The following is a 21,643-nucleotide window of genomic DNA, read 5'->3' on the forward strand; positions in this document are numbered from 1 at the left end:
ACACTTAAACACTCTCTGCAGATGCTTATTTTTATGTACATGGAAATGCATGCAAGCACATCCACTCCTTTTCTGATATCCTTCAGCATATAAAAAATATAAGTTATGATATAAACCATAAAAAGTAGCATTTGCACCTATAAATATTATGCAAACATAGCAAAAACTTTTCTCAAGCAATTTCTTAGCATATGGATGTTTACTGAATTTCCAAACTCATTCTCAACATAAATACTGTGTAATTCCTTGCTCTGCATATACTGCATCAATTGATTAGAAAATGTTTTAGAAACAAAGCACATGGCTTGCCCACTTCAGCTCAACTCTCTAAGGTATGCATGCAAATTGCAATCCTTGGAGCTGGCACAGGCTGCACAGAGGGCTCTGCTCCTGGCCAGTCTGCACAGCGCACCATCAGAATGCGACTCTCGCCTGTTCACAGAGTAGATGTGCATCTGGAATCACAACCATTTTCACAAATGGAGTGACAATCCCAGAAAAAGTGAAATAAACCCCAGCTATCTCACCAGCACACACAGAAAATCGGTTTGTTGGTAGATTATCCAAGTGCCACTTCCTGATGAAGGAGTTAGAAAGATCTTACTGTTGTGCTTACGTAACAGAGGGCATAAAGGAGAAAACATAGCATCATATATAACCTCAGATATTCTTTTTATTATTACTCTCTATCTTGCTATTATTATTACTCTGTCTTGTCACAGCTGACAATTATCTAGTCTAGAAGCTGCAATTTATCTCCTTATCTATACAATTATATACCTAGTAGCAGACTAAATTTCTTGTAACTGTATCCTAAGATTTACTTTAGTTTTGGAAACAATATATATAAATCAGCATTAAGGATGTTTAATCATTTTCATAAGGCATCTTCAACTTCTACTATAAAATACTGGAAAAATCCCTCTGGTTATCTCTATTGCAGCATGCATGTTAATAACCACTCAGTAAAATTACAAGGTATAATTTGGAACAGATATTGTTAATCTGCAAGACACAAATTAAACAAACTAAAAAGCAAAACTATAAGGAAAACCTGTTCTGAAACATGGACTGCTTTAACTTGTAAGACAATAGTCTAGAAGTTATCAGTTCAAAACAGGAATTACAGCAGTTAATTCAAAAAGCAAATCAGGTCTGAATGAGCTATTAGGACAAACTAAGTATCTGATTAATACATCATATAATAAATTACTTGCTACTAATGCCTTCAAACAAGACAGGTGAATATATACTACTGTATTGGGGTAAAAATCCTAAAGGAGCTATTTTGATTAAGTGTATGGTGAGTAGAAGCTATGCATCCCAGCACATCTCAAGCAGCAATTAATGAAACATAAAGCTGAGATACCAGTTACCTCCAGATCTTAACTTTATTCATTTTTACATATACAAGAAACGTAAGATGTAGGAAATACTCAGCTGACGTTCAATTACATCATCTTTATCACCTCCTGGCGTCCTGTCATGAAGTTGCTGTGCTTGCATTAGCAAATCCTTCTACACAGTGCGAGGCAGCTCCGGGCCTGAGACCCTGCATTGAAGCATGTGTGATGGGGTGATGTGAGGACAGACGGGCTGTCTGAACCAAGAGCAGCATCCTTGCTTCGCTGGTTCAATTCAGACAAGGAATCCCCCTAGAAACTCTCATTTCAGGCCGTTTAGAAGATCAAAGTGGGCAGTTTTTGTAGGCATAATAATAGGTTTCAGGGACAAAAATAATGTCCCCCTGTAAAATACACTGTCCAAGGGTGACTGATTTGTTTCAAAGGAGCATTTGGAGCTTGACAGATTTAAGACATCTGCATCTGGTAACTCCGCAGAGATGAGCATCTACTTGTCACCTCTCCTGAACAGTAAAGGGCGCAAAGAACTTCACCAGACTGAAACAACTCTAGGCTAAGAAAATACAATAATAAAAGAACACATACAATACAAAATCTTACATGAGAACTAAGAAGCAGTTAGCTCTCTGACTGGCTATGCCAAGTTGCACCAGCACAGAGGACCGCTAAAACCCTGGTTTTTAAAGGGCAATTTCATATGGCAGTGTGCAAAAAAAAGGGAAAAAAAAAATAAGAAAAAAATAAGAAAAGGGCCAAGACATCTGCTACACTGCTATGGTTCCCGGTGCAGGGAAATACTTACTGCTACTGCCACTCCAGGATTTCAGCAGAGACTTAATGCTGATCTCGAAGAAGAGGGAGTCCTGCAGGCTGAGCATGGTGCGGGCAGGGCGGAGCGGGGCGCCGGCCGCGCCGCCGCCTCCGCCAGCACCCGCGGGAGGGCCGGGCCGGTGCCGGTGACGCAGGGCCCGGGGGGTGGCGGGCAGGGGGCGGCTCCTGCCGGGACCGACCCCGCCCCGGGGCCGTTCCCGCCTCCGGGGTGTGCCCGCGCTCCTCCCGAGGGATGCTCCCAGCCACACAGGCACAGCGACCGAGCTGCCCAGCCCCTGGCAGCCGGACGGAGCGACTCCCTGCAACTACAACCAAAAGGGGCTATAAAAGGCAGGTTGTGCTTGTCCGAGTTCTAAATAAACTTCCGACCTATTTCTTAAAATCGTGATGAATTAAGTAAACTGCCCAGCGTTGCTCTGCACAGCGCCAAAAGCCAATCGAGCCGTCTACGCTAAAAGATCAGCAAAATCAAAGGAGGGTGGCAGCACGTAGGACGGAGAATCACGAATGTGAAAAATTGAATCGCAGTGGAAGGCAGGAAGGCCGTAAGTATTCCCACGGAGGATGCCTGAAAGAGAACTACAGCAAATTTAGCTCCAACACCTACAGGCCGTAGCAGTTCTGGATGTCCCATCCCCAGAAGTGTTCAAGGCCAAGCTGGATGAAGTTCTGAGCAAGCCGGTGTAGTGAATGTGTCCCTGCTATTGCAGGAGGTGGAACTAGACTAGCTTTAAGGCCCCTTCCAACCCAAATCCTTTTATGATTCTACTAGCTCTTTGGAGTTTGGTTGGTGGTGGGTTTTTTTCCTTAATGTCTTTTAAAGAACTTGAGCTGGGGTTCATTTGGTTTGGGGTTTTTTTTTTGTTTTTTTCTTCTTTCTCTTCTTTTTTTTTTTTCCTTCTCAGAGTGCCTTCTAAAGGTCTTGACACAATTTTGGTATTTCTGATAGTTTACTCTGTCCAGTATCATCTCAAATCCCACAGTGGAAAGTCTCTTAGAAGTGGGATGCAATCCAACACTGCCTTACGTAGCACTAAGCAAGATACTTTACCAGTAGCCTTTGCCCACTTCAGCACAGGGTAAAGTAGTTTCAGAGAAACCTCCTTCACCTTGTCCACACTACCAGGTACAACCAGAACTTGGTGGCTCTTTGTCAGCTTCAGGTGTCATCTTTACACAGATCAATAACACACCTAAAAGTGTCTCAAGATTTTATCAGACAATTAAAAAATTTCAGAAAGATTTCTGCATACTGAAAGGAAAAAATGACATGGAGAAAGTAATGTTTGTTTCCATAACTGCTACCAAATTACACATGTAATGTACCCCTGGGTCAAGTAACAGAAATCGAGAGAACTGGATGCTGAGATTATTGTAGCAGTGGCCAACAGCAGTTTAATTATGTCTGCTTAAATTATAACTTGAACCACACCATACAGGTGAACCGAAAAATCATGTGGATCCAAGGTAGACTGATTAACTAAATCTGCTTTAAGATGATTCTTTAAAAATCCAGTTTCAAAACTGTTGCACATACTGTACTAGGAGTAAACAAGCCATGAGGAGGAAATAATACCTGTCTCCTCAGACAAATTAGAATTATGTGAAGTTGTAGGAAAGATTTAAGAACAGTGTACATCAAATACTTTCCAGGTTTAGGTTTTGGTTTTGTTTGTTCGGGGCTTTTTTAATCTATATCCCCCACCCCAAAAAGACAAAACAATTATTACTAACAGAGAAGTAACATAAACCAATTGATGTAAAACTAAGTGGTTCTAAGTGACAGGTCTAACACAGCAGCAGAAGGGCACTGGAAAAAGTGTGGGACAAGCCTGCATTAGGCTGGTTGAAGCACCAGCTGCTGTCATTTAGGAGACAAGCAGTTTTATTAAGAGAGAGACAAGTAACGTTGTTCAGTTTTCACAGATAAAAAAATAATCCAAACTTCCCCATGAAAAAAATATTTTTCTATAATAAGATACTAAATTGCCACCTATATTGAAATAGTACTTTTTTCTTCCCAAACAGGGTACAGCAGAACATGCATCCACAGAGTAACTCTTTGGGACTTTGCATCAGACTTTCTCTCATAAGCCTATTTCAGGCAGTACTGCCTATGCAGGAAGAAATATTACCTCATATTCCTCTTCATCACTCCTTTTATGAATACATTCAAAGTTACACTTCCACCATTCCTTTTCCCCTCTTACTAAATAAGGCATAAGAGGGGTTGTGTTTTGTTATGAGTCGGATATAAAGGTCATATTTTGGAACTGATGAATTTCACCACTAATTTGAAAGACTGTATTAATTATGGTTGGTCTCTGACTGCCTTTAACACTGGGCTACAGAGACCTCTTCAAAGGAATCGTTGTTAACAGTACGCATTCCAAAATCATGAGCCAACTGTCTCAGCACCTCAAAAATAATGACTTTTTAAAATAACACTTTGAGTTCTTTGTAGTTGCCCTTTTCCCCCCTCAGCTTTTATTCTTTAAGTTATTAGTGCAAAAAACTTATTAAAAAACAATCATCCCAGAAACTCCAGGAGATATACCAAAACAACTCCACAAAAATATTAATCTCTATGTTCCACCTTCTGGAGTCCTGTTAAGAAGACTTTCAACAAACAGAGTTGTTGTCAGTATTTCTGTAAAGTAGCATTACAAAATGAAATGATTATTAGGAAATCTTTTCCAAAATTTGCATTTATTTATGACATTGATGTGTTTGGCTAAATAAATTACATGGCCTTTCACCACAGCATCTGAGATTTTGTAACACTGTTATTTATTCATAGTATCAACTAATGATCACCATCAATTGAGTTTCCTCAAGGATATTGGCTATTTTAATTTTAAATGACTAATAGAAAAAGTATTAACTCATTAACAATTTCTAAGAAATAAGAACTACATACCAAGAGTATAAGCTTCTCCTAAGTAGATGCATTGAAGACTAGGCATATATAATATTAGGAACAAAAATATTTTGAAAAGCAAAATGTCCTTTTAAAACTATATGAATATGTATGCTCTCATACATACATGCAGAGACACAGCAACTTAGATTAAATGGACATCAATAATTTCTTAGATTTAAAAATGGCTTAGACCAAGTATTTTCACAACCCACCCCGTCCCCCAAGAAAGGCAAAAAGAAATTATCAGTACAAGTCCAATTAACAAGTGGAGTAATAGGTCTGCCAGTATCTTAGACCTATCATATAAGCATCAGTGTAATAAGAGTTATCTTATTGTACAATTGTGTACAAGCATTCCAACAATACTTCTTCCTCACAACTCAATTTAACTGCTTTATAATCAAAGGTGTGTAAATAACAATGACTGCCATATCAGACTTTTTGGGTTTTGGTTTTTCTTTGAAATGAGTTAATGAAACAACCTACCAAGTACCAGAATAAACAGAAGAATTCAGTATAAAACACAAAGTGTAAAATGCAACCTTTTATTTTTAATTGAAACAAGGATAGTAAAGGCAGGAAAGAAAAACTATAGATTACAAGCCTCTGCATCCTGGACAAGCACAGATAAGGCTAATTCTTCGAGAAGAGCCCAACAAAACTCATCATGCAAAGTTACAAGATATCAACATCATACATTTCTAGAACTGTGTTAGAAAAAATTCTTCTACAACATGGATTTTTTTCCAGTTCCTCATTCTCAGAGAGGAAAATGAAAGAGTCTTCTGGAAAGTACGCTGTGCCTAAAACTGAGAGCAACAAGTATGACCACTAAAAATACTTGTCGCTTTAACTGCTTAGAAGTCTTCCATAAGATTAATATTTCACTATTTTAGATAAAATGGAAAATAAAGCATCTACATATAAATCTAAGCAAACAGCTTTGATCTGGAGCTGGTTCATGTAAGAAAAAAAATCCAAAAAGAAAATATGAAATTGAGGAACTGTGCATACTTTTATTAATAAGCTGAACATTGCACAGTTCCAAAAAAGACACAGTTTATATACTGATCCCAGTATTTGTTCACCTTTTGATTCTGGATCAATTTCACTTCTAAAGGGAGCAGACTACTATAAAGTCTATTTTTGATACTTTCTCAACAGTCAAGGTGAGGTATGCACGAATAAGCACACTGATATCAGTAAGCTCTTAAAAGAACATGACAGGAACTGGACTGTAAGTGTAGTAAAGTGGAAGTGCTCAATCTGCAGACACAAGCTGTTTGTACTCTATTAAAATGATTAATCCAAGCGCCCAGTCCACACCATGCTTTCTGCTCAGATACAGAAAACTCTTAGTAAAGAGGATGGCCAGAAGCAAACTGCTCAAGCTGCTTCAGTTAAGCAGATTCCTAAGTCAGCAGACTCCAGGCTGCAAATAGACTGATACATTACAAGATTCATGCACTGTAAGCCCAGCTGCTCCAGGAAGCATTAGACTGTCCATTTGTGGTACCATTCATCCATAGCATGCTTGACCTGTACAAGCAAAGTCCATTCAGCACTTCCACATGTATCTTTTAGATGGAATTTTCAATACACGTACAGTAAGCCCAGTCACAGGACAGGTAAGATTTCCCTTGAGTGTTTTAATAGCTAGAGGACCCAAGTAATGTAAGAGATCAGAAACTTTAGCACTCTAGATAGTACAGATAACAGAATTTTTCTTTTTTTGCAAAATTAGGTATTTAGTAAAAAATATTTCTAAAAGGATCATTATCCACAGTAGGATCAATACATTTACCAGAAATGTGAATGCAAAGGCTATTTGCACAGCTTATTCAAGTAATGTCATGCCATTTTCTTGGAGTTGCCCAGACACATTGCTGGCAATTATTTTGAACAATGTACATGAAGTGCCATATGCATAATGCTGCTGCTGCAATAACTGCCAGAAATCTGGCCTGTGGCAAACACTGATATGCAAGACCAAAAAAAAAAAATGAGTACAATTCACACAATGTTGTTTTTGCTTCACCTCCACAGGCTGAAAAGGTAAGAGGAGTTTCATGACTAAAGATATGACTGTATTTATTATCTTAAAAGAGCAATATTTAATTTTAAATATCTTGCTTGTAAAATGGCAAAGAAATAACACTTTTTAAGTCATTAATTTGTGTTTCACAGGGAACATTACAGATTTTAAGCTTAATTTCCCTTTTTCCCCCCCTTCATTTGAAGTGTTATTCCCCAGTTCTACAATAGTTTACTTTCTCTAGGAGCAGATTCAAAACACTACCTCCCTCCCTCAAAACCCCAGTGCAACTCATGCTTTTTTTCTAATGGGATGTCCAAGATAACAGAATATGATTTTTCTACTTATCCCTCTACAAAATAATTTTGATTATTTTGAACAAAACATTCTGAAATTAACACTCAATTAAAAACCACTAAATGCTAAAGGCATTATTTTCAGCTACAGAACAAATGCAGTTACTCTTGCTTCCAGAAGTTTCTTTACAGTTTTCAGACCTACTACATTCATCTTCAGGATGATACAGACTGACAGAAAATGCACTCACACAAAGAACTACAAATATTTCCCATTTAAAGTAAATTATGAGCCTTCCAGCTAGTTCTGGAAGGACACTGAAGATGCTCAGCCTTCTTGCAGAACACAGTCCGTGAGTAAGATCAAAGAGGATACAGTTAATATTTAACTTTTCATTAAGTTAACAATATCTAGATTGAATAGTAAGTCTTCATCGGGGAGGGTGAGGCGGGGAGGAAGAAAAAAATGGAAAGAATCTCCCACTTCCACAACCTTTAAGAGTAATTAAATCCTGAAAAATTAAATAATTTTCCAGGTAGTTTAACAACAGCCTTATAAATTTTGTAAGAATTTATACTAAACAGATAACCGGCCCTTCCTGAAAATCTAGCTTTCCACGTCAGCAAACATCATAAGACTACAAGGAAACGAATCAATAATAAAAAGGTGAACTATTTCCAAAACCACAATAGGCAGTTCTGAGATGATGTTTAACCAATCTCCCTCCAAGACAAAATGAGACAGGTAAAGTGATATTCAAGCTTAAAGCTGCAACTACATCTCAAAAGTCTGACAAATCCAAGTTTTTCAATTGTAACAAGCAGCCCTGTAAAATTCAGGAAAACACAGTGAAAACTCCCTTCTCAGATACTACATTTCAGTCTTCAATGAATTCAAATAAAACAAATAAAGCCCAGTTAGAATGGTTCCATGTCAGACAACCTGAAATAACTGCCTTAATGTCTGGTCTGTCCAATTCCGTATCATGTCGGCCTCCTCACTGTGCTTCAGCACAAACATACCAATGTACTGAGTTTGGAGAACCAGCCCTTGGTTTTCACCAACCTTTTAAATGGAATCTGGAAACAGTTACGGAGCTACACAGAAAATCCCTGCTTAGTTGCTGGGCGTTTAAATGGATAGAGTAAGGAAAGGCTTAACTCCGTTACCCTACAAGGCCTCAAGACAACTGCTACAAATCGGTTATGTTTCTATTTTTGTTGTTCCTCCCAAGCTGCTGGATGTCTGTGCCACGTTTATGGGAAACATGATTTTTACATTATGCAAGGATCACTTATTCTATCCCTACAGAGCACATCGGGGGGGGGGGGGAAAGCCACTGAGAGCTTATGATTCATCTGGGAAAACTTTAAAGAATAAAAAGTTAAAGAAAAAAGTTACCTAGAGGGATAAACTCAGCATAGAAGTCGCAATCTGTTAAACCTCATGAGTGCAATAGTACTTGGACAGAAAATATTCTCAGATGCAGATTACCACTGAACTCACAGAGCAGCTGAAGATAGTTTTGTATGTGCTCTGTCTGCACCTGGAGGTAAATTCCTGCCTTCCTCCCTCTACCATAAGCAAAGCTGAGTGTTTGCTCCTGAGCCACTGCAGTCCATTCCTGTTCATACGTTAAAGCACTGTAGAGCCCTGCATAAGCAGACTTATGTCTCATTAAGTCACCTGTGCCACAGGACACTTAACAGTAGGCAGAGGGATGAGGGACAGCACAGTGACAAGAGTGAACTACTACAGGTGTCTCTGTAAAACCTCCTCACAGTCATAAGCCTACCAACTTACTCCACTAGGGCTTAAATCCCTATGTAGGTGGCAGCTCTGCACACATAGTATAAGGACTTGGACAGCTGTACTTAAGAGTCAGGGAAAGTAAAGCAAGAAGGGGCAAGGCATGGGCAGCCAGTTTTCTCTTAAGGTTTCAACTCATGAAATTGCTTTTCCTGTTGTTTCAGTTACACAGGGCAGGAACATATGGAGCTCCACACCCAACATCAGAAATAAATAATTACATTAATGTGGCATTCTTCACAGTTGAGGTAAACCGGCATATTTCTTCACTCCAAAGCCAGCAAATATCTACAGTGCCTTTTTTTAGAGCTTTAGTTACTAGGATTTAAACAATTAAGTGTTTTTAATGCTGAATTTTGCAGCTCTCCCATGTCTATGAAACGGATTCTTGTAAGAACCTGAAGCGTAAGTAAAAAAATAGAGATATTTTAAAAATTCAAAAAGGTAACTAAAAGATAAAATATACATTGTTTTGCAAATCAGAAATAAAAGAATTCATGAGTGTAATTTCTGAACCTTTATCTTGAGCAAGCATGCTGTTACACTAAAGAAAAGCAAGGAAAGAAATGCAAAAATCAGAAAGGGAAAGAATGAGAAGTAGTAACAAACTCAAGGGCAACTAAATGCAACAGTTAGATACTGAACACCTAACATACACTAACACTTTTACAAGGCTACATTTGTCTGGAAGTTGTGCAAATAGTCCACAACAGAAAGTTCCTTAAAGTGCCTTAGCTGGTGGACTACAAAATAACCTCTGCCAGCAGCTGCACATGGGGCAGCAGCTGTGAAACCCAGCGCTCCACCTGAACCATGGCAGGCAGCTCTGCATCCCCACATCAGCATCCCACACAGCATCAAACAGAAATGACTGTGTCCCTCCACTGCAAGCCCTACTAATTACTGAAAAATGAAGAAATGAAATCAGGTGGTAAAAACATGTTCACATAAAATGGATAATATACTTTAGCTTTTACCATTGGTTCAACTGGCTCTCCCTATTTGTCAGCCACATTATCTATTGATAAAGCATTTGCATACTGTTCATATCTCCCAGTAACTGATATGAACATGTTAATTATCCAAACATACAATGTACCAATAAATGTCTATGGTATAACTTCCTCAATATCTGGGCAAATTAACCTACTCTGCTCTGCACAGCTCCTTCCATGAAACAGGAATTTATGGAAACCCCATTCAACAAAGAAAAAACAGTTTTAAACTAACTCTAATAACACACTAAATAAATACAATATTTTTATACAAGTTTGGAGTTTCTTTTATATGTATTACTGGTTTTCCTGTTTTAAGTTAGAAAATACTTTGGAATGAAAAACATCCTTCCTTCAGCGAGTCATCCTCTCAAAGAGATTACTGAGACAAAGCTCACACCACTCCATTTTTAAGAGATGCCAAGTGACACCAGACAGTTTTGAGTCAGTTTCTAATATGACCATGCAACAGCATCCTGTTGTTAGAGTATCTGAAGCTTATACTGCCATACTGGTCTTGTCAATAAGCATTGAAAGTATCCCAAGCAATCAGGGTTCACAACATGCCTGTCACTACAGACCTCATCAGATTAATCAGCTAAACAACTATCATTATTTATGCAGCATCTCCCTATACAGGCATATTGCACAGCTTGTGAAGTGAGAATACACCAAGTCCTGAACATCTGGAGCATATAATGAAAAACTGCTGCAGACAGAAACTTAATCTCTTGAGAAGGTTCCACTGGTAAAGTGACATGGCTTTCTGAAAGTTTTACCTGTCTCTTCAAAACAGTAGTGCATTTGGATTTCTCATAACGAAATCCTTCTTTTATAAATAAATACAAACATCAAAAATTTACAAGCATGAGTCAAGAACCCTCCTGTCTGGGAAGGTAGATCTTTGTTTGAAGGGACTTTTTACAACTTAGCTGGAGAACAAGAGGATGCGTGTCAAATAGAATAACCAACATCACTAACACTTTCATTTAATGAAAATGGAAAGGCTTTCCAAAGTAGCTCTTGATTAAGAGGAAGTAGTTGAAATTCTTTTTCCTTGTTTGGATCCACATAATACAGGAACACATATAAAGTTAGAACTCACAGGATAAGAATCATCCTGTTATTGAGGAGCTTAGAACAAAAGCAAAACACAGAAGTTTACACACCAAGACATAAAACAGTTAACAAATGCAGCCAACAGAAACTACCAATAGTCTTCAAAAATATCAATTACTGAAAAATGTCATATCTGACTCTTCTGCTTACAATTCACATTTTCATTAGAAACAGAAAAACTATGCCTAAAGGAGATTAAGATTAGTTTGATCACCTAAAAACTAAAACTTTTCCATTTGAAATACAGACTTCTTTTTCAAGTGATAACTGAAAAACTGTTTAACAATGTTCCAGTTCTAATCTTTCTGTACCTTTAATCTGAATTGCTGGTATCATGAGCATGGCATCTTCATATACAGCTACTGCTACTAAGCACTATATTGACCTTTCAAATATGTTCTTGAGCATTAGGAGGGTATTTTTTTAGCCCATAGATCAATTTGCATGTTTTTAAGCATAGCAATTTTTTACTTCAAAGAAAACAGCTCCTTAAAAATAAGCTGGTACTTCTATTTTACATGCTATCCAAACTTTTATATACTCTACCTTGGGATCACTACAGACATTATTGATAGCAGATTAAGTTTTAAAATCTGTTCTACATGGAAGATATTTACAGTATAAATAAAAAAAGGAACAACATCCTAAACTCTTCCCCCCTCTCAAAATGTCACTTTCAAGGCCTCTGGGCACCTTAGACACAAAGAATTTAAAAGAATATTTTTGTTCTTCTATTATCAGTATATCATAAATAGAACAGTTTTACAGTAGCAGATATTTTTGCAACAAGTTTCTCCACATCTTGTTGACTTCAGCACTTCACAACTCCCCCAGTCAGCTTTTGTAGAATCTTCTGAAAACTTCCTTGGTTTTCTGTCTATGATTGGTTTTCTCACATCACCCACATGTTCATGTCTCTCCCTCTCTCCTTCAAGTTAAAACCTTTATTTTGTCCCTCTCACAACTACCTTAAAAATAATTGTAGACTGGAAAGGTCAAGAGATGTTTACTTAATTTACAATCCTCCCACTAAATTTTCTCTGCATTATTTCAAAGAATTAGCTTAAAGATAACATTTCAAAGAATATTTGCAGCTAAATGTTGTCCAAATTCACCTTTTATTTTTTTCCCTTAATAAACTGGAGATTTTATTCTTACTTTTCACCTTACAGTCTGCAGGACAGAAAGTCAAAAGAACAGAAAAACAAAGTCCAAACATCAGGTTTACTGACATTCACTTCCTATATTTGCCATTGGTTATTTCTCACTGTCCCAGTTTGCTGCCTACTCACTGGTATTGAAAGGGAATGAGAGTTTCCTCTGGTTCAGTGTGTTGAAGTGTCACCAAAGATAGACATGCAACGTGAATAGCAAAAACAAATATACAAGACAACTACACAGGTGGAAGGGTACAATCTCCTGTTCACAACACTGAGCCACTGCATTGATTCAGCTGTCACATGAAAGCTCATGCTAACACTATGTCTGAGAAAAACCTTTTATGTGCTTGAAGTCCAGAAGATGCATAAAAAGAGACCCTGCAAATACGATACAAAGAATCTATTAAGTGACCAATTGCAATAAAAAAGTTGACAAGCTTTCTTCACCATGTGTAAGAGGAAAACAAGTGAATTACCTCCTCCCTATATATATATACTCCACAGACTTATATCTAAACATACCCCACAGGCGTAACTTAAGTATGAAGAAATACTTCTTCTAGATCCGCCTTTGATTTGTATTGATACACACCTTGTATGAAGCACTAAATTACAATTTCTTCACCACTTGACTAAAATATATTCTTTGTAAATTTCTGCACACATTCTTCAGATGAAACCCTGGGAAAAACTACAGCAGAAGTCAAGTATCAATTTTCAAGAATCATATCTTAAAAAATTAAAAATTATATTTGAAATCTCTCTGACAATTAAATACAACTATAGTGGATTTTCACTATTACTGGTAAAATGAACAAGTCAGAGGCATACCCTCTTTGCACTTGAGCTTACTTTTAAAAAGATTTGCTGGACCTTATCTCAGTTCTTTATTGACTCCATCTTAAGCTAATGCCTTACTTAAGAAACATTTACCCAATGGTCTTTTTATCTGCTTATAAGCAGTAATAATAAAACATATAATCCCTACACTTAAAATAAAACTCTGGAGAGATGCTTGTTTTTCCATTTATCTAAAATATTAAAGAGCTCATTTTCGACAAATCAATTAAAACAGAGGATATCCAAAAGCTGACTGCTACTTTTGGTGATGGTAAGACATCTAATGCTGTCCCCACTACTGACCCAAAAGGCCCTATCAGCAAGTTATTCCCCCTGTCGATTCATTTCAAGTGCCCCAAATACATTAGAACGTTTTCTGTTGGCTTTGTGAAATTAATCAGCTCAGGGAAAAGCCACACCAGAACCCAAGAGAAGATGGCGAAGGCTGCACAGCTGTGAGTGAGATTGCCCTTTTCATTGACAGCCAACTGTTAGATCAGCCTGAGCTGCCTGTAAAACTGCACTCAAAAATCAACCCAAAATCTCCTTTCCCTACTTTCTGTTCAAGCACATATTCCAAAGGCGCTTAGGAGAGGTTCACCTATTATTTCTTATGGAAAACATACACAGAACAATTTCCTGGGGCATTACTCAAGCAAAACAATCCTATCTGCAGTGATAAGAAAACAAAGAGAGAGGTTAGAGATTTTTATGTAAATAGTATTCTGGATCCCAAATAGTATTATAGAGCAGTCTTTAAATGCAAGACTTTGAAGTCTTTAAAACCAAGAGATTGTGGGGGGAAGCCATGGTACCTAGCTGCACACCAACCCCTCCAGTCTTTTCTAGTCAAAACTCTGCACTTGGGTACAGAAACTGACCTTTATTTCAGGTAGAAACCCCAAGTCCCAGGTCATCCTTTGCTGTACAGGGCTGATTAGAGTTGCAACTGGGAGCTGAATATGTCCTGCAGAGATGCTGGTATTATAGGGACACAGTGCTCACAGGTACTTTATGTGTATGCAGCCCCTGCTGCTAACCCCCTGAGGCAGCTACAGCTCCGTTACTTTACCATCAAAGAACACATTCTTGTTGGTGTATTTTTACTCTCCTAGCAGAGGCACTTGAAATGAAGCAGGTTTTCTGTACACAGAAATAACATGGGGGCTGTGAGCAGTGAGAATACTCACATCACTGATAAAATTAACATGTCTTCTACAGTTCTTGCAGATTTGACTTACACAGCTGGCCATAAAGACAGTTCCACAGTACTAGCTACCCTGCCTTGTAGCACAAGGAAAGCACAGAGCTGCAACAGGAGGGCACATTTCACAGACCACAGGTACAGCTGCCATTTGCCAGTTCACACAGGGCAGTTGTGACATTTCCCTTCTTTAACATCACAATCTGAGTCTTCCATGCTCAACTTTGCATGTTTTGTTTGGATTGTAGAGTTTTTGAAACAAATTTTTAGAACTCAAATGCTACAGCAAATTTTAAAAAACTGCCTATCCTTTTACCAACCTCTTTTAAGTGTTGTGATGCATACAGTCACATGCAAATTATTCAACAAGTCAGGTGTGGTTTTCTTGACAACTGTAGTAGTCTTATACATTTAAAAAGACATTAAATACAGTGTCTAAAAAGACACTAAAATACACTTAAAACCATTCTGATGGAAACTACATATTTTAAAAGATATATCACAGAGCATATATTTGTAATGTCCTATTCTCAGCTGTAAAACAAAGTATATACCAAGAAAGTATTTTGAAAGCTGATATGAAAAATATTTTAACAAACAAACAACAACAAAAAATTTCATCACCTGAATTTCTCACAAAATTTTTAGGTCAGCTAGATGCAAATCCAACTCAGTGGTATCATAAAAATAATATTTTAAGGTTTTGATGCCAGGAATAGGTTTTTTTGCTTGGTCTGTCAGTTGGAGAACTTCTAAAATATGGTTATACTTAAAAATAATTGTCAGGCTCAGTATTTCCCCTAAATTCTCACCAAAACAAAAAAAAATCTTAAACGGCAGCAATAAGGAACAGAAAGTAAACAGCAAAAAATAATAAACCCCACTCACTCTCAAATTCAAATATATTAATAGGACAAACCACCTTAGCTTTAAAAAACTGAGTTCCTCAACAGTCTTATTGTATTAAATTCTGTGGTGCATTAACACCACATTTGTCAACAATGAGCAAGTAAATGTTTACAATGTTTTTTAAAAAATTCTATTGTTTTATTACCTGTTTGGTCAGCACCTGCCTTCTGCAGCACACCCAACTGGTAAACACAGTAGTTCTTTTGCTCTATTCCAGCAGAGCAGTTCATTCCATTACCAAGATACAAAAATAGAAATAAGCAGATAATTTAAAGAGGATTCAACTACTATCTGCTATTGTAAAAGCATGATCCCAGAACAGACTCTAAGTCTTCATTTCGTAAATGATGACATCACACTATTAAGCAATATTAGTCAGGCACTGTTGGTTTCCACAAAATCACTCCTAATAGTCACCATTTGGCACATATTTAATGACCAAGAGAGGAAAATTCATCTTTAACAGTCAGGGTAGTTTATTCTATGTTTATTATCCTTATTTGCTACAACTATCAACAAAACACTGAACAAAGATGAAAGTACATGTTTTGTCTACAAACTTCAGCCTATAGAATTTTCTTTTACTTTCCTTTTTAATTGTCTTTCTCTGACACAAAGACAGTTCTATTTCTTCTGAAATTATAACATGTGAAAAAAATACTATTTAAATTGAGAGCTATCAAGAAATGAGAATATAGTACAAAAGCAGGATTGGTGAGACATGCCTATGGAGATATTAAATTCACAGTGACATCCAACTATAAACTCCAGGTCTGTTGTACAGCATTCCAAGTTAAATGAAGCTAAAAATCTTTCACCATCAGACACCATGGGCTTCTGATCACTTTCCAGGTATATAGGCAGCCATAACAGACTTTATTGTGTAGGCAGCCTTCAATAACCCATAGCATTAGAACATTAACTTGTTGTAATTTGCTGTGCACAGGAACAACTTGTTTAGCAGAACAGAACTGTCCCTGCTTTTCTCAGCTGCCTATCTTACTCAACCTGATGCACTGAAAAAAGTGGTTCATGTTACCATCAGAAAGGCTAAGAGAAGTCTTTTCAAGGAAATCCTTTTCTCCCACCACCACCACAAGCTTAATTACCCTAAGGCTGTAAGTTCAGCACCCAGTCAAAGAGAAAAATGTCTCTATCTCCCACCACTGCAGGTAGACAGGAAAAAAAATATGCAGGTAAGGAAAAAAATCTAGAAGCCCTATTAATTCTTGAAAATATCCAACCACACAGCAAAAGGCAAAAACTGCATCTGACAGCTAGCAGAATCCAAGACCATAAAGGCTCAAGACTGCACTATTTTAGTTGAAGAAAAAAAGAAAAAAAAAAAGTAAAACTGAATTTTCCATTACCACCCAGCTGTACTATCTGAAAAAGAAACATGAACTAATTCTACTTTTTATTAGCCCAATACACTGTAATATTTAGCCACTAACACATAGTAAAAAAATTTAAAAAAAAAAATCAACCAAAAAAAGCAACCTTACCCACATTCTTGAGGTTAAAAATTCTCTACACAATATCCATATTCTTATTTGACTTATTTACATATTAAGTTTACTAAAAATGTGCAATCTTCAAAACACTAAAAAAGGGAAACATACACTGCTCTGAGACAAAAAAAAACTCTTAAAAGGAAAGCTTTTGAAAACTTAGAGGATCAGAAAAACAGGGAAAGAAAAGATGACAAAACTCACACCTTGCACTGCAGTCACAGATCTCTGTGTAGCACACTTCTGTCTAGACAACTTAGTGCCTAATTTTATGTACATTACAGTTTAAAAACTTAAGCATATTCTTACCCCAAAAAGAGGGAATAAAGTCACACAGGCACGCAATGACAAGAAGAAATCCTAAAATTAGAAATCCTGAAAAATTGCTTCCACATAGGTCACTCACAAATGATAATGCATCAATGATAAAATAGTTCTAAATCTCAAGACACCATAATCATAGGAACTCTGATAAAAAAGCTATTTAGAATCAAATTTGTCAGTTTAACAAAATAACCATGATCTGAAGAAAGAGCTTAGCAATCAGTTTTCACCAGGTTGATGACACGGATACGTACAGTATTCAGGATGTAAAATATGTGTCTCCTCTTCTTCATCTATTGTCTGTCCTAATGAAAACAGTCTGACCCGTCTCATCTTCAGCAGCCTTGGAGAGCTTTCACGGACTGTACTCCCAACATCCACAACATCACCAGAAGCAGCAGTGGGAACTATTTTTTTCAGGAATTCCATTTTTACATGCCCTCTGTGGTCTCAGCAGCTATGCTCCACAGAGCACGGCTCCCTCATCAACTTCCTTGAGCACAGAGGTGGACTTCTGGTGATGTCATGTCAAACCTGGGTGGTGCCAACAGCAGCGTCAGCTGCTGGCCAGCTGCTCCAAGGCAGATTCTAAAGACATTTAACTGTGCAGACTGATAAGAAAACCAAACACCACCAAGTCTATATATTAACCAATGCATGCAAAACTCTGCACGCCAAGGAGGCACTATTTAGCACTGGGAAAATTTTAAGCACTAAAAAAATTCTCAACACATTTGCAAACTCATATCTGACAGAGTTCAGTAGCTCTTTATTTTCATGAAGTGTACAGAGAGCATTCATCTGTATTTGAAAGATAACACTTATCATTCAGAAAGTCTAGGCACTTTGTTTTTAAAGCTGGTGTATATAACATCACCATTAATATTCTTATACACTTTTAGCCACTAACTACAAAAATACTAACTTTTATTATATATTAAGTTCTCTTTCTGCAGGGACTCTAGTGCTATTTTTACCACTTAAAATATTTGCACCACCTTCCAGAAAACTGCAAGTACAGAAATAACCTGTCTCTTGTCCAAACATCCATCCCTAGGGCTACTTCTCTATACATGCCTGGTTTAGCTGAGTTTTTTGGTTTTATTTCAGGAAGTTTAGATGTTGTTTTATATTTAGCTTACAGAAGCCAGAAAGATGACTTGCATTTGGAGCAGAAAGTTCAAGGACAAAAGAAATATATTAGCATAGAAGAAGAATGTTCCTTAAGGCGTTCTACAATTGGGAATACACGTATCATTGTTTGATTTAAAGCATTCTTTTATTTACTACACTGAGAGTGGAGATAGACAGACACAATACTAGGCAATATTCCTACTTCATTTGCCACCAAAGACTGTACACATTGCTCAGAGGAAGTACACTAAATACTCGCTCCAAACAGCTCAGTGGCAGCCTGCATAATTCTGTTATTTTTATGAAGGCAGCACAGTGTCCAAGACATTGCTGAATGCAACGCAATTACCCAAACTACACATGTAGCATAGCGCACTTCTATACCTTCCCTAAAAGAAGGTATTTAATCTGAAATTCACTACTGTTTAGCTCTTAAAAAGAAAAAAAAAAAAAGACCAGGAAAGGTATACAGCACAAAATGTTTTAGGTCCCATTGTTTCAGTTAATGCTCAACTGGATTAAGTTGTCAGTCTTACTCAACTGCCACATCTGTGGTTCAGAACATCACAACTTGAGAAAGTTGGTACAAGTTCATTAAAGTTGCCACCTAAGACATTTCTCAAGTTCTATATAGACTGAAAATGTCTTTTCTAGTCAATCCTGCATTAAAATCCCCAGATATCCAAGTTAGTCTAAATTCCCCTTGCAAATGAATACAAACATCTACACAATTTTTTCCTTATAAATGAATACAAAATTCTGACCTTATCATAAGAGACATATTGCAAGAATACCACTTCCTGCAGGAAGATCAAGCACAAAATTCTCCCTATAACAATTTCATTCACAGTATTTTTTCCACAGTACAAAAAAATTTAGAGAAGTGGGTTTATGTACTTTCAAAACAAATAATAAAGATACCACAAAGACAATTTGTGATTACAACAGATCATGAGTCATTACAAGCTCAAGCCATCACTTATTCGTAACAGCATTATTTTCTATAGAATTTATTTTTTTTCCCTTGAAATCTTGCCACAAACCTACTTTACAGTTCCTTGCATTTGGGAACAAGAGAGAAATTCAGATGCTTCCGTGAGACTGAGAATGCTTCCAACCATCCACCTGCCAAAGTGCAGGTTACAGATGGGGCAACCAGATGTTTCACTTTGTACCCATCTTAAACACCCTCTGAAAGGCTCAAACTAGATATCAAAATGCTTTTAACCACCCTATGGAGGTTTTCTTATGCGTGGGGACACAAGGTGGAGGTGACATGAAGTGCAAGCGCTTAGTGCGCCACTTACATTAAGTGCACAAGGTGTGACATTTTACACAACTGCAGCATATGTCATGAGTTACTCATCAATTTAAAAAACAATTAGGTGTTGAAACTATACTTTTTTAAAATTAGAAAACAACAGCCTTTCAAGTAATAGGACACACAAAACACAAGCAAGTAATAAAAACCACCCTCCATATAAATGATCATATTTCAAGACTAAACCTGATAAACTAATAAAGCTTATACAAAATAGATGTATCAAAAAGCTTTTGACTGATTTTTCCTTCAGGGTGGCTTTTGATTCTTAAGAACATCAAGAAGTTTTCTAGAGAAGAAAGCAGGGAATACATAAGTGTATATTTATATATGTATATGGATGGCTGTAGATTAATTCCAGGACTTCTATACTTCATTATGTTCTATGAAAACAGCATTTTATAAAAAATGAAGGCAAGATACAAGGCTTATGTTTTTGTCTTGGTACATCATTTCACATACACTCCTCCCTCACATTTGTTCTTACCATCTTATTAAACAGGACAATGTAAAATTGTGGGTTCTATATAACCTGAGCAAGTTTTACAGATTATGTGTCAGTGTAAAACATATCAGAAGTCTTACAACTGTTATACTTAAATTCATCTTTAAACAAAACCAAAACAGGCAACAAAAAGCCTTATTCAATAAATTTTAACACTTTGTTATTCTGGAACCTCTAAATAAATTTAAAAAATTAAAAAATACAAGACTTGGTCTTAGAACTCTTCGATGCATTACCGCAAATTCTTTGATGTATTTTCATGTGTATTCCACTTAAGCTCTGTTGACTTCAATCAGTCAAAGGGTGACTGATTTTGCACTGAAGTGCCTCCTGAAGTCATTTGGGGTTCCCCTGCCACAGTTCTTGATACTTGCATTAGCTGTGCAAGATAACACCTGAGCTCTGCACCTCTCACTAACACGAATCCACATTAGCAGAACTTTCCATCAGGAGGGATTACAGATCATGAAACTGGCAGCAGTGTAATAGTGGGGGACCCAGTGAATGATCACAGCACAACAGCACTTCCCAGAGCACTGTCTCCTTGGATTAGACCTTTCAGAACTCAGATATCCAAACTTTTTGGCAGGGGTGCATAGAAATCCACATACATGGGAATTCCATTGAAGCAGGTGAACCTGCTGATGGAGGATCAACCCAAGAATGAGAAACATTGAAAAAACAAAACACAGTCAATGAAAGATCCATGTGAGAGAGGACTACTGCAAGTAACTTGAATTCACATGTGCAGAGAATTCCTAGAATTAGCAATAATAATAGTAAAAGACAATTATGAACCAGCCAAGATATTGGGAAGTACAATTTTGGAAGACCGCCTAGAGGCCCTGTAGCCTACTACAAACAACACAGGTCTCTTCCGAGCAAGCGTGTGTTGCAAACCTGCAGCTTTGTAACACAAAATGTTTCTAAAACTACTCCACCGTACCAGAGAAACGCCAGCCCAATTTTACCTTCTGTGGGAGAGGGGGTAAAGGTTTCTTTTATATTTAACGCGTAGGACGGCGAGAGAGCTGCTGGGCGCTGGAGGCGGGGGAGGCGCGGTGCCGCCGGTCCCACGGGGGGATCCCGCAGCTCTCCAGGGCAGCACCCCCCGGGCTTTGCCCGCAGCGCCCCCCCGCGGCCACAGGCCGCACTGCGCCCTCCGCCGCCGGGCCCCGAGCTGCCGGCCTGAGAGCGGGCTGCCTTTAACCTGCCCGTGCCGCACACACCGCCCAGGCACAGGAAACAGAACTGCGCCCCATTCCACGGGCCCCCGCAGAAAGCAACAAGTTCAGGGGAGCTTGAACTCGCTGCTTAGCACGGTGGGAACGTGTTCCAAAATACAGCCATTTCAAGGAAACT

At 37.8% G+C, this 21,643-nt stretch overlaps 1 protein-coding gene across 9 annotated transcripts in view; it reads right to left on the reverse strand.

Annotated features, from left to right (window-relative positions):
* FRYL (FRY like transcription coactivator) overlaps positions 1 to 21,643 on the reverse strand; it is a 162,078-nt gene that overhangs the window by 117,377 nt on the left and 23,058 nt on the right. For 6 of the 9 annotated variants that reach the window (XM_088057017.1, XM_014261355.2, XM_005517723.3 and 3 more), the window contains exon 1: positions 17,576 to 17,822. The exons of 2 other annotated variants lie outside the window; for them this stretch is intronic. In XM_088057017.1, the coding sequence (XP_087913143.1) occupies positions 17,576 to 17,750 (175 nt within the window). In that variant the 5' untranslated portion in view covers positions 17,751 to 17,822. Of the gene's footprint in view, positions 1 to 2,166; positions 2,185 to 17,575; positions 17,823 to 21,643 lie in introns of those variants that run through there. One more of the 9 variants, XM_014261374.2, reaches the window with a different exon arrangement.

Source organism: Pseudopodoces humilis, chromosome 6 (genome assembly GCF_049639895.1).
Source record: "Pseudopodoces humilis isolate 2021_Gansu_Grassland_sample_001 chromosome 6, ASM4963989v1, whole genome shotgun sequence".
Lineage (NCBI taxonomy): Eukaryota > Metazoa > Chordata > Aves > Passeriformes > Paridae > Pseudopodoces > Pseudopodoces humilis.